Source organism: Micrasema longulum, unplaced genomic scaffold, assembly GCF_059751315.1.
Source record: "Micrasema longulum isolate JH-2025_06_02 unplaced genomic scaffold, ASM5975131v1 h1tg000362l, whole genome shotgun sequence".
Taxonomy (NCBI): Eukaryota; Metazoa; Arthropoda; class Insecta; order Trichoptera; family Brachycentridae; genus Micrasema; species Micrasema longulum.
Genome location: NW_028277564.1, coordinates 915,406 through 930,149, shown reverse-complemented (window position 1 = coordinate 930,149; position 14,744 = coordinate 915,406). Strand labels below are relative to the sequence as shown.

The 14,744-nt window shown below is 31.0% G+C and overlaps 1 protein-coding gene across 1 annotated transcript; it reads left to right on the top strand.

Annotated features, from left to right (window-relative positions):
* The first annotated feature begins 1,064 nt into the window (after positions 1 to 1,064).
* Ras85D (GTPase ras-like protein 1) lies at positions 1,065 to 7,132 on the top strand. The gene is made up of 2 exons (XM_088225468.1): positions 1,065 to 1,645; positions 5,702 to 7,132. Exons 1-2 carry the CDS (start codon positions 1,250 to 1,252, stop codon positions 5,879 to 5,881), a joined length of 576 nt encoding a protein of 191 aa, XP_088081594.1. The 5' UTR covers positions 1,065 to 1,249; the 3' UTR covers positions 5,882 to 7,132.
* The last annotated feature ends 7,612 nt before the right edge of the window (positions 7,133 to 14,744 follow it).

Here is a 14,744-nt window from a genome sequence, read left to right as displayed (position 1 = left end):
CCCGTATTCAGAGACAATACTTGAGGTTGGGAACGTACATTCTAATCTCATATGCAGATAATAACTCGAAAGTGATGTCAATAGAATGTACTTTCCTCACCTTAAGTTTTGTCTCTGAATACGGGCATTAGTCTGTCCTGTATTTTACAGAATGTCCAGTTTTTCAAACATAATTTTGGTTATGCCCCATAATCTAATAATAAGAATATGAGATCACGTAAAGGATTCAGAAATTTTTCTCTCAATCCTGTAATTTTAGATCTTACAAATAACATAAAGTTTTAAAAGAATTCATAATATTAAAGTTGATTACCATCAATATAATATGTACATATACTACATACCCATTCAAAATAATATCAAACCGTTATATTATTACGTATTTTAGGTGGGACCTGTTTTATTAAATTGATAGGTAGGTATGATAGAAAATAGTAATAACTATAAAAAAGTATGTGCACGCTTCGTCCATTTTTAGGTTGTATTTTTAGAAAAATATTTATTTATCGGGGTCTCCAATTTTTTTAAAAGACGAATGAGTCCAGAGTCCACCATAAATAAGGCCACTAAAACTAAATGACGTTTAGTATTTTCTGCTAAATAATATCTTGAAGAGTGCTCAATCTCACAAGCGCCTCTTTTCTTAGATAAAAAGTAAAAATTCTGTAACATACTTTACGGTAATTGATTTGTTGACTATCGTCTGCTACTTATCAATAGTCTAGTTATTGAATATTTTAACATTTAAAACATAAATAATAATGGGTTAGTAAAATTTTACATTACCTAGTACATTCTTATCGGAGGTTCGCCTTTTTTAATGATTGTCATAATATATTTTTTATGGCACACTGGTAAAATTTAAGAAAAAAAAAATCATTAGTATTTCAACTTCTGGTGGAAAAAAATGGTTTTTAAAACATCGCATTGATTTGAAATTTATTCACAGTGACATAAATAATTCAAAATAATGTCGATTTACTTTACAATGTCGATTGATTCATTGGTTGTTTATAGTGCTGATTACATCAGTAACATTCCTTTGATTACTCATTCCAAATTTCGTGTCTATGGTTCGTGCGAATGACAAGTGCACTCGTTACCTCCCTCGGAAAATTATCGCAAAGCTTTCATATATCCTTGTATTATTTAGTATGCTCGAGTGAAACAATATTAACCGCGATAGTGCCGGATATCGCTGCACAAATATTATTTTGCCATTCGGTAATCTTATTTTTAGTTTAAAACTATGACTGAATATAAACTGGTTGTTGTTGGTGCTGGTGGTGTCGGGAAATCAGCATTGACGATACAGCTGATCCAAAACCACTTTGTTGACGAGTACGACCCGACCATCGAGGACTCTTATCGGAAACAGGTGGTGATAGATGGGGAAACATGTCTTCTGGATATTCTAGACACCGCCGGGCAAGAAGAATACTCCGCTATGCGGGACCAGTACATGCGGACGGGTGAAGGATTTCTGTTAGTGTTTGCTGTAAACAGTCCCAAGAGCTTCGAGGACATCGGCTCGTATCGGGAACAGATCAAGAGGGTCAAGGACGCGGAGGAAGTTCCGATGGTCTTAGTTGGGAACAAGTGTGACCTGACTAACTGGGCCGTCACTAGTGCTCAAGCCAGAGAGGTATTATTACTATTATTATCACATATAACTTTTATAGCGCCATTTTCGTGATGTCTGAAAATTAAAAAAAAAAATTTGACTTTGAAATTAAATATAAACAGTATGTAAATGATTTAGATGAAATTGTTTTTTTTTAGGTTTTTTCGAAGCATTATCTAACATTTTACATTATATTTATCTTATTATGTGTTTATCTACAATTTACATTGAAATGCTTGTAACACTGCTAACAGAGTGTGAAAAATGCTAATCTTTGGTAACCTCTAAAATTTGATTTCTCTCAAGTCTGAGTTTTCTGGGCTGTATGTTACCACTAATAAGACCACCCGGCCTGTTGTGGGACAAAAAAGCCAACCATTTTTTTGAGAGATTGAGATTGTCTTATCTATTAATAAGAATAACGTTTTGTTTGTAAGATCAATATAACACAAATTCATTATTTTCTGATTAATTTATTTAGTCTCAATTTGCCAAGGGGCGTTTACAAAAATATAACAATAAATAATAAAAACAACCAATATTTTTTTAAAGATGTAGGCATGTTTCAAAATAATAAAAAGTAAAACTCAGCTTAGCAAAAAAGATGAAAATAAATAAACACATGAAAAGGTACAATTTAGGAAAAATAAGCTGTATATGTAAAGTGAAAATAAAATGTTAAATGTACGAAATAAAAAGTAAACATTTATATGGTATTAACGCATAATTAAAAATAAAACATCAGTACACTGATAGAACCCTCTAAATGCCAAAATTTGAGAAAACAAGTTAAAAATGCAGGTTTGTGTCATTTTTGGAGCTTTACCAACTGATACAATCCTCCAAGATTCAGTTCCAAAATTATGATGCATAAAAACCCACTAAAAGTTTTTTTTGCGTTTTCTGGTGAAAACCAATTATTCAATTTACCATAATTTTTTTTTCGAAATCTCATCAATCGAAACAATTTAAAAGAACTAAGATGGTTTTACGAGTACGTATCATGTCCAAAATATGTTGAAAAGACAAGACTTTTGTAGAGTCAAACATTCAAATCTATTTTTCTCAGTATAGACAAAAATGTATTTAGAGGGTTTTACCAGTATACCGGCGATATATGCACTTCGAAAACAAATAAATCATTGTTTTAAAAAGCAAGTAGGATACTTGCAGGGGGGTCCCACATGGGCCAATCAAAATTATTATTCACAATTATTTTGATATTGTGGTTGAGTAAATTTCAAAGAATAATTGAACGATTAAAATAGTAGCTGAGTAAAATATCACTATTTTATCATAAAACTAATCTTGATCAAATATAAAGATAGTGGACAGTCCTTTGTGTGAGTGCGGGCTTGGCGAGGAAAGACCACACGTTTGGATGCGCCATTCGGGATGCATATCCTTTGTACTCTAAACTAAACCTTCTTCTTCCCATAAATTCATCTCATGTCTCGTCAGTCTTATCCCCAGAAGTAGTTTTTCACTTTATTGTTTTAAATTGTAAAAATTTTTAAACCGAAATATATTTGCATTTAAAAAAAAAAAAATGTTTAAAGCACAGTATATGGCACAAATTATCCTTGTTCGGATGGGTTGCCTTAACCAATAATAAAAAACTACCTTGATAAGTTAACAATAAAGTAGTCATAAATATTTGATTAATTCTGATTCATCCCAGAACTCTAATAACAATTACTACATACCCTTGTGCACCGATGATTGTATTATTTATATCTTACAAATTCACCGAACTAACTGTCTTCTATATAAATCTGGCTTCACTAACTGCTAAATTTGATTTGCTGCCATTGGAAATTTCCAAAGATAAACCAACGTTTATTCTTATAACTGAAACTCACTTAAAACGTGTTGTTACTATAACAGGATACACATTATTTAGACACGATAGACTCAGTGACAAGAAATGGGGAGGTGTAGCCATCTATATATCCACTAGTCGTTAAAACACTCCCATCTTATCAAAACTAAACCGTACGTATAATAAGGAAAGTGTAGAAGCAAAAAGAAAGAAGAAGAAAAAAAAATTCCATACTGAATATCCAACCATAGGGTTGGATATTCAGTATGGAAATTTTCAATTCTTATTATTTTTTTATTTTATTTTTTAAAAATTATTTTACATATTTATTACAGCAATATACAAGTAATTATTTATACAACAAATTAATTCAGTAGTAAAAGTAAGCATACATATTTTTTATTTTTGCTGTTGGTTCATCTAAACTGCCTAACTAGGGATAGCTTCCCCGTTCTAAGGCAGTAGAACATCACTAATTACAATCACACCGATATAGTATGTTCGTGGAGGGATTTCAAAATCACTACTAAAAAAGCTATTGAAAGTCATATCCCACTAATATATAAATCAAGAAAAATAAAAAATAAACCTTGGATTAGCAAACAAATACTGATTATGGTTTGAGAAAAAAGAATACTTTGGAAAATATATCAACTGAGTAAATCCGATAATGCATATGGGTCCTATAGAGCAATTAATAATAAGATTACTTCAGCTGTAAGGCTTGCAAGAAAGAAATTAGAGAGTAATATCGTTGATAGCGGACCGAAGGCGTTCCATAGTTATATCCGCACCCAATTAGCATCGAAGATGTGTGTACCACCAGCTTTAAGAGAGAACAACTTAGGTGACATTGTCACAGCTCATCGTGACGTAGCTAACATCTTTGCAAAGCAGTTTAAAAAATCTTATATCCGAAAACCAGATGGACCGATTCCAGCAATATTATCACCGATAGTGCAAAACTCAATAGAAAATATTGAATTGAAAGAAAGTGATTGGTGCTAGTTCAGTTAATGTATTCAAAAACCGCTTAGATGCACACATCAATTTATAATGTTTAATAACCATGTACACTTGATATACACACATTAGCTTAATAGCTGCTATTAATAATAATGATAAAATTGTAATTATAAAATATCTGAATTAAAACTTGCGATGTATAAGTAATAATTTGAATTATTTTACATTAATTTGCTTTTTATTTAGATAACTGTTCCCTCTGAAATATCTTATGCCGAGAGAATACAATAATATTAACAATGAGGAACTTCAGCCCTGCGAAAAAATTGGATTCAATAAATGTTTACTTGCATGTATTAAAAATTGGGTCATTAAATTGTAAAGCAAAGTTTCCTGAAAATGTACAAAAAAAATACATATTTTAATAAAAACGAAATACCTTGAACAATGTCACTGGTTCATACGAATCAACCAATGATAAAGTCATGGAAGATTTCCGGTTTGCTTGCTGTCAATGGATCAATGGCAGAAATGATCGAGAATAAGCGGAAGAGAACCTCTGACATCACACGCATTGTTATTTCAGAAACGCAAAACTTTAAAAAATCATGGCGCTGATAATACGATATTTAAAAATTGTAAAAAATATTTTTTTGGCTTAGTTTAAGAGTCTGTTAACAAATTAAAAAAAAACACTGAACTTCCTCATTCAAATGTTTATGTACTATTATTTCTATTGTAGTTTTATTTTAAGATTATATTCTTTAAAATTTTTATAGATTGTGTGACAAAATGAACAATAATAGTTTTTATATATTAAATTCTATTCCAAATTGTAATTCAATTTGGTGTAATTAATTTCTTGGCTTTTGTGGTGGAAAAAAAATTTGCTGATGTAAACCGTCAATAAACTTATGATGAACAATGTTCTAATGTTTAAATATTTTAAAGCTAATTCAAGGTTACCACACCTTTGAGTTATCTTAGTAACATTCTAGCCGTAAGGTAATGACAACAATGACACTATGAAAGTCAGCCATGACTACTATAATTATTGTCACATACTGGTGTAGGCAGAGGGGATGAAACGCCACATGCTTCTATCTTGGTTAACAGTCGTAGCTTCTTCTAATTTCATATTTCTTGACATTCATGCCCTTATGTTATGTAGACAGGTCTAAGAATTTGATTAACCTGATAATGGCATATATTTCTTGGTTGTCTCATGTCTACACTACTGTAGGTATTTTATGTGAGCTAGATATATAAACAGGCGGATGTTATTTCAGATTGCCAAACAGTACGCTGTTCCCTTTGTGGAGACCTCTGCCAAAACCCGAATGGGAGTAGACGACGCATTCTACACTTTAGTTCGGGAGATTCGAAGGGACAAGGAGTTTCGGGGGAAGAAGTCCAGGAAGCAAAACAAGATCGGATCTCACCGGCGCTTCAAGTGCCATATTCTGTAAACATCCATAGCTGGTTGGTCAACTATCAACTCTCTTCCTCTAACTTCCTCTAACTTCCTATGCCTGAACAGAAGAGTTTCAAGTTTTGGTAATTAAATAGAACCGGCCTTTAGCATGTGTGAAATCATCAGACCACACAATCATCCATTCTTTTTTTAAGCCTTTAATTTGCAGCATAATTGATTGTGGTTTTGTACAAATCGGAAGATAGAAAAATGATAGGCAGCTTGGGTGATTTGCCGATTTTGCGTATAGTAAAAGCCCAGCCCTCTTCAACTCGTGTTTCAAAATTCATTAAAGAAAACAAGTTTCTTCTAGTTAATTAATCAAATGTTATTGATCTTATTCTGATTTTAACTCTGTTGATCAGAGATTAATATTTCCGCAGTAGGAATGCGGCACTATGTAATTACCAAACTCTTTCCTGGTAAAATAAACACGTAACACGGCGATCTGTTCTTTGATTCGAAAGTTTTTTTACCTTCCCAATGACTCATACTGTTCATTTTGTATGAAAATAAAGATTTAGCTAAAATGCTACGCTCTAAATGTCAATGAATTAGCGGCGAGCGATTAGCTTTCTTTATATCCAAAAACTTATGGCAGCACATTATAAGATGGACTTATTACTGTAAACAGAACAGTTTCTCCACCTGCCCACGGGTGCTTGGCGTAGTGGAATGTCCCTAGAACTTTTATATTATATAAATGACCGCACATCTCACTTACTGGCAGGAAATATACTCGGAGTAGAAATGATCTCTCCATAACCGTTGTTGAATAACTGAGACTGATGATTAACTGTGCAATATACGGTTGGTCGCAAGTTCACTGTGTTCTTATTTAGTAAAAGTACATAAATTAACTTCCTAATATTCTGTGTTCAACCGATTATTTTTTTGAAATATTGTTGACGAGTTCATACACTTTGTTCTACAGCTTGCCGAATGATGATTGTTAAAAATATATATTTATGGTTCCTTTTCAAGACGGATGATGTTCTATAGGACCGTGTTGAAATACATAATCATTGATTCATCTTTGATCAGTTTTATTGTTCGATCCATTATTATATTATATTGTAAAAGGCGATTTGTAGAATTGCAACTTATAAAGTTATCTTTAAGTTTTTAATGTATAATTAAATTGTGACTCCATTTTACCTTTTGTAAATAAATAGTTCTGACAATTTAAATTTAATACAACATGTGTGAGTGTGTGTTGATCATCTTTATGAACAGTTGGGAAAAATGTAAAAATCAATAATATGTAAAGTATGTGAAAAAGTCACTACCGTCTCTATTTTTGTATTTAAGTTATTCAACTCAAAATTCATAAATCAAATTTTTAAAATCAAAAGTTTATTGGGATATTAACCTCACGAATAATCTAATAAATGTATTTTATTTGGCTTACTATTAATTAACCCATTTTGACATGTTTACTCATTAAACTAATATTTATTATACGTAGAAATAAAAGCTGAGGGATACTTCAATCCAAAAAACTAATTAAGTATCCCTACCTTTTATTTCTTAAAATTAACTTACAGCTAATCAATTTGAATCTGTTCAATTGTGAAATAAAAATACACTGAATGTATAGAGATACATAGTATTATGTCATGTTGGATAATACACCTACTTTACATATTATATTTTGTCTGTAAATACGAGTATTGTAAATGCAGTCTAACATTATGTTCATGTAACTGAGATGTTGATCATTTCAGAATAAGTAGTTTGGTTTTTTATATTAAAAGGAAAGCCATCAAGGTTTGTGCCTTTTGTTAGTGCTTGTAAGTAAATCTGTCCCTTATTTTTATCATTTTACAATTTAATCTGCGCAAAATTTGTATTTCTTTGAAACTCTCCACTGTGAAGATTTTTCGTATTAAGGTTGATTCAGTGTCATTAGCTTTTTGTAGTCATTTTATGTTTTCGTGCCATATTCAGAGATCCTATTTTTCAATATCTAGATAGCGTAAAGAATGTCTATGGAGTGTATTTTCTGTTTTTGACGAACCACATACTCCAGAATTTGTTGGATATCCAACTTACTTCACTTTATATAATACCGCTTTATGGAAAAGGTTGATGTAAGAGTGAAATGTAAATATAATAGCCGTAACTTTACCGTATTTAAAAGGTTCGCAGAAAAAATATGTTTTATAATTTAGCAACATGGAATATTTTCTCTGTGCGCCTTTTTGCTGTTTTCGGGAATTTTCATTATGCTGACTTTGTTCATTAATATGAACATAAAAGTAAACGACGATCTCAGACCTAACAACTAATAGAAGTTGTATCTATTCCCCTTGATTTATGATAGAGCCATTGCTACTCAGGCAGTGCATTCTCGTGTGTAAACAAGTGTATCCGAGTTCATATAATTATTTCATTGCTTTTATATTTACTTAATAAATATGGTTTTTGGAGCCTTTTTATGCATAATTATAGTTTGTACGTAAGATTTTACTACTTTACTTCAATTAATTATAATTTTGTATTTCCTTAGTTTTATCATTGATGAAACTGCATAGTTTCGCAGTCATTGATAAAGTATCATACGATTCGGAAACTTATTTTTTAGCCTTACATATTTTTAACAATTCATTGATTTGTATAAAAAAATGTAGGCATAATTTGTTAAGGATATCGCGCCTCGGGAAGAATAGTGGCATGAACTTGAATGTTTTATAACAAGAATAGTCTACCCAAGATCCCGATTCAAGGACAACATAGATTAAGATAGTTTATTGTTTCAATAGTTGCATAAAGTAAAGCCTCTTTCTATGTGTGCCACTATTCACAGAGGTTTTATACAGAATTTTGGTTTATCTAGTGAATATAAAAATTGATTTATCTGTTTAATTTACAAATCTTCCAATAGACATAAACACACTGTGTCTAACTGTAATTTATATTAATACATATTATGTAATAGTGTATACTAAAGCGCAGCAAGTATTTTGTATCCAAACCATTATAAATTGACATTACATTTTCAATAAAAGCTAACGCACATTTGTACATATTATTGTACTTTTTAATACTCATCATAATGTATTTTGGATTATCAAAATATAATAAATTAAACCCAAACATATATTTTCTTAATATCCTTTAAAAAATATTATATCATTATTATTATTATCCTTATAAACAAATTTTACCCATTGCAATAATATAGGAAATTTTTAACTAAGACCTCTTATGTCAAATTAATACCCATACTTTTGTCATAAATTTATAATTATTGATAATTTTGATCTAAAGAGTAGTAATCCTGGGAGGGTAATCTTTTATGATCTGGCTGGCACTACTTGTTCATGACTGCGACCCCCCCAGGTAAAATTTGATCCTGGGGTACTCCAATTGTAATATATCGAATCGATGTTATATGGAAGCAGCGTTGCCAACTCTACTGATTTTGGGAGCAATCTACCAATTTACCAAATTCGGTGGAAATTTGACTGATTTTTCAATATCTTGAACAATCGGTTATTTTTATTGCATATTTAGCATTCACCCCTTTCCCCCGCCGCTTACCAGAATTTTTGAACTATGCGTAATATGCAAAACTGTGTAAAAAAAAACATTCTTTGGAGTAGTGCAGTAAATCCTTGTGTAGACACGAAAAAAAAATCAGGTTGGGAATGTGAAACTATTTTCTAAAAAAAGGGTAAAAAAAGTTTTTAGAGCAGTAATATAAAAATGAAAAAATGTTTCTTAAATAACAGTTTTGGCTGCAACAGTAACTGTTTAATTTATTTTTGTGAAACTGTTTCAGCTGATAACGAATCTTATTTTTCTGAATCTACCGATTTTAGCTTGATGGAAGTTGGCAACTCTGTATGGAAGGTAAGGTGATCAGTTTTGCACTCCAGGTGCCAGCCAAAGGACAATGAAGTATTACATTTTACAACCACCTTTAAAACAAATATTTCTCATCTACCCTGCCAGGAATGAAACCCGGGACATCAGTCATAGTAAGCGAACGCACCATCCACTGCATTATAGATACTACGAAGAGGACTTATCTCAACTCGATTTCTTTTTTTTTACCTGATGCCATCGAGTCAGAATCAGTTCCAGGGTTTTGATTTCACACACAACCGTATGCTTCACCCACCCGCATATGGAACAATTTGTTATTATTTTGGAAATATCGTCTAAAATTGCCATCATTCCCCATTCCACACCCAGTGGTATTTTACACCCCAAGTATTTTGATCTGTTACACGAAGGTGAGGTAGTCAGTCTCACGCTTCAGTCCAGGGCCCAGGATTACAATGGGAAGTTAACATTTATCTTCAACTTTATCTACAAAGTAAAATTAAGTTTTCTGTATGAAAGGCAGAATATGCATACAATTTTTTTTTTCTAAACGTGTTCAATTATAGGTTACTGAAGAAGATACTTTAAATGTTCATGCAAATATACTCATTTTCGTACACAAATATCGGCTTTTCTTTATAGACAGTCGAAGATAACTGTTAACTTCCCATTGTAATCGGGGCCTAGGAACATTGAACATCAAACAACCGTCAAAATCAATCTTTCATGTCCACCCTGCCAGTAATTGAACCCAGGACCTCAAGAATGTTAGACAAATAAGTCAACTACTACCCAACGAGGCAGGTTTGTCTTGGCTCGATTTTTTTTATTTAGGATTTTTACCTGAGAGCAGCCATCTAGTCAAAAATGAGTCTTAAATCAACAAGGAACGTTGGTTTGAAAATTCATGACATTTTGATAGGTTTGAACATATTTTTAGCAATTAAAATTTCACTGTCTAATCTTTGCTTTTCCCATTTTTTTAAATTAAATGTAATAAAAAATATATAATCTGATTTTGTAAAACAATAATTTATTTTTTTAAATATTTTGTCACATAAGTTAAATAAAACCTGACACATGTTAATAAAGTGAATGCTGGTTTGATATTCTACAGTATTTTTCTCACTTTATATTAATAATTTTCTATACAGTAAAAATAATATTTTTTATAACCTATCAATATCAAAAATATCAATAAAATAAAAAATATGTATTGTAAAATCTTTTATTTTGACTTCAAGGTTTTTTTTAACAATTAAAATTATATTGTTAAAACTGATTATCACAATTATGTCAAAACAAACACAAACAAACCATCATGCTGTTTCACCGTAGGAGTAGGCATAGAGGATAGAATGCCATATAACTCTGTTTTTGCATACAGACCTCGCTTCCTCCTATATTCATACATGTAATTTTCTCATGCACGCACTCTGATTATTCCGACTTTTGACATGTCTACCTTAAAGTATTTGTTGGATTTGGTCATGCAATTACTTTCTTAGTCTTCTTCATTTTTTCCATCCATCAACATTCGCATTGTTTTCAGCCACTCTTTCACTGTCCTATTCGCGCTACATATCCACACTAACCGAGAACTCCTCTTGAATTTCTCGATAATGCTTACCCTCAGCCTTACATTATGCATGGATCTTAACTTTTGTGCACCTATCATACATAGTTTTACCATCCATTCGCCTGAGATCGCATTTTGACAGCATTCAGCATACTTTTATCCCTTTTTTTAGTAAAAAAGAAGTATTAGCGTTCATTCATTGCGTGATTTACCCAAATATTTTATTTTGAGGGCCATTTTCAACTCACTATTAGAAAACGGGAATCGAATCATGGACCTTTGAGCCGTGAGTCCAATACACCAACCATGGAACCACAACCCGATTCAACCTTCTTCCAATTATGGAATTTGGACTTCGCTTCCATACATAAAGGCTCGGCACCAGAACTACATTGTGAATGGCTAATTTCACCTTCTGTGAAAACATTTATTTGCCAAGGTTGATTTTAATGCACCATTTACCCTGTTCTCGGCACTCACCGTTGTACATGATGACTTTTTCCTGAACACAAATTTTAAATTACCACAATTACAATGAATTTTTCCTGAATTTTTTTCTGTAAATAAGAAGTTGATTTGTATGACGAGTGCATTTCTTTTGTGATAAATATTGTAAAAATTAGCAGCAAAAATGAAAAAAAACTCATTTTCACAAAAAATGTATATGGTGAGTTTTACTTTCGAACCAATGATAATAATAAATATAAGGTGTGTTTTTATTATGTGTATGTATGTAATACATATCTATATCTGTAGTCTGTGGTATAAACTATAAACCTTCTATGTTTTTCTCCTATTAATAATAATGTTTAAATGATTCATGAACTCGTCGTGTGTCAAAGTGCTCTACAAATTTATTTGGTTTATTTGTTGTTTTAGTGGCGTGTAAAGTGTTTTAGTGTCTTAAACCTTGGTTTTAAATTTTTCTGCATTCATATAAATATAATCGGATTTAGTAAATCCAGTTTTTTGATAAATTTATTTAAAATGTGGTACTTCCATACAACAATAATCTTTAAAATTCAGTTATTTTTTATTTGTTTTCTTCTGTCATTTTCCAAAATTTTGGTTTAATTAAAATTTAATTTATTATTTTGTAAATTATATATACTTAATTTTTGGTTGGTAAATTAAATAACGGACAGTAAGGAAAAACCGCTCCAGCCTTCTGATGGAGATTCCATTGAAGCAAATGTTATTGTTTTGGAGGATGGTAGAATGTCTCCTGTTATACAATCTAAACCTAGGCATAAACGTCCCAGGGCTGGGAAAGTAGTATCCTCGGAAGAAACTCTTCCCACAATGTTGGGAAACACAATGAATGAAACAAAAGCCCCAGTAATTATTACATACCATAGTAATTATATGCGGACCTTTTTTGTCTCTATCCTGAACATAGATTCCTCAAAACAAATTCATCCTCTTTTTCTTGGGAAAATTCTGTTTGTTGATAATGTGAAACGTATTTCTCCCGGAGGAGTAAATCCCAAAGGAAGAAATATTTTTTTTATAACATTTGAGAATCGCGAATCGGCCAACTCCGTTTTGGTTTCCTCCCTTCTAAGTAAAAACAATTTAAAGGCATATATACCTAGGTACAAGTTAACAAAAATGGGGTTGGTCAGAGGAAGGTCACCGGTCTTTCTATTGACGATGTAATCAAAAATACCTCTGGCATTGGTAAAATTGTCGCTGCGAGAAGGCTTAAATCTAAAGATCGAACATCAGGAGAAATAGTTTGGAAACCATCTCAAACTATGACTGTTACTTTTGAGGGCCAAACTCTTCCAAAGCATATATACCTTTTCCATAATATTTTTATCCTACCATGATTTGTTATAATTGTTGTAGATATGGGCACTCAAAACTGCAATGTAGGTCAACTTGAAAGGATTCAGTCCAAGTGTCCGAGACTGAAATGTAACATAAGTATATACAGTAGCGTGTTTTTACTCTGAGGAACCGCCATACATAAAAAGTGTAAGACTGATTTGTCCTAGTAAAGGATTCAATATACACTGCAATTGATGAACTAATGGCAGTGCAGATCATAAGATTTGTAATGAAGATTTGAGATTTTATGATGTAACAAAATAATGAATAATTTTTTTTTATGAAATCAAGATTTCCACCTTTTATATGACAAGCCGCATATTATACTTACATTTGTGATTGCGTAATTATTTCTATGTAATTTATTTTTGGATAAACAGCAAATAAAACACATTTTATGAAAAATATATATATATATTATTTATGATTACTATAAATAAATTGGAATAATTCTTAAAGGATAGAGTTCGTTTAACTGTTCCTAAAAAAAAGTTTTATATTGTAAGTTGGTGATAATCATGCCTATTTTTTTTGTAAAAAAAAATAGTTTACTGTAACAAAGTTTGTTCTTTATAGTTTTATGTCACTCAATAACGATAATTAACCCAAAACTTTTTGTTAAAAAAAGATAAATTTAAAAACAACTTTATAAATTTTTTCGAATGGATTTTGAAATATGTCATGATATTTTTATTTAAGTCATCATTTTAATAAAACAAAAAACAACATTTTAACAACTGTTTAACAGTTACATATAAAAAAAACAATTATGTAAGACTTGTGTACTTATTTTTCTTACAGACAATCATTGTTCGTTCCAAAAATATCACATCATCTGCAATATGCTTTGCATTTATTTCGTCTCTACACATAATATTCAAGTAAGCTTTAAAACAGTTTTGCACTTATAAAATTAGTAAGGCGTTCCGGTACATAATCTTAGTTATACATTATTTAGGTATTAATTGAAAAGTACATAGTTACCTAATAAATTATATAACTAAAGTTACCTAATAAATTATAAAACTATAGCCAATTAATTCAACTTGACAAGTGTTATGCATCTTTTAATCTGTATAACAACACCATCAACATAACAAACTTTAGAGAAAATGTTGTATGTTTTAAATTACATATTAGTTTCCGTTTTTTTTATATTCGAAGTTTCTTTTGAGAATATTGATAGTCAAACACTGATTAATGTGTTTCCGATATTTTAGAAAACAAATGTTTTAAAACTAAGTTAATATTTTAGCCAAAACAATCAAAAGGCAATAATAATTTTAATAACCGTAATGTTTGCGTTGTTGCTTTATGTATTATTTTGTACAGTATAGAAACTGCTATGCTAAATGTCAAATTCTCAACAAAGTGTAAACGTATTCAGCTTTAAAACATTTTTTAATAAATGGGAGCAGATCAATGAATGCCTTATTTCCTAGTAATAAAGAAACAGTAATATAGCTTTGTTGATAACATAACACATTCATCACAGATATAAATGGAAAGAAGTGTTTGATCACATCAAATGTTTGTATTTTATATATTAAGTGGTTCCATGTTAATGGAACTTATCTCATTATTGAATTTCTTTATAATCGATGAGCTCTAT

Excerpts from the sequence above, each read along its gene's own strand:
- Ras85D (XM_088225468.1), top strand. The coding sequence starts at position 1,250 with ATGACTGAATATAAACTGGTTGTTGTTGGTGCTGGTGGTGTCGGGAAA. Across the intron at positions 1,646-5,701 it reads CTAGTGCTCAAGCCAGAGAG|ATTGCCAAACAGTACGCTGT; the intron begins GTATTATTACTA and ends ATGTTATTTCAG.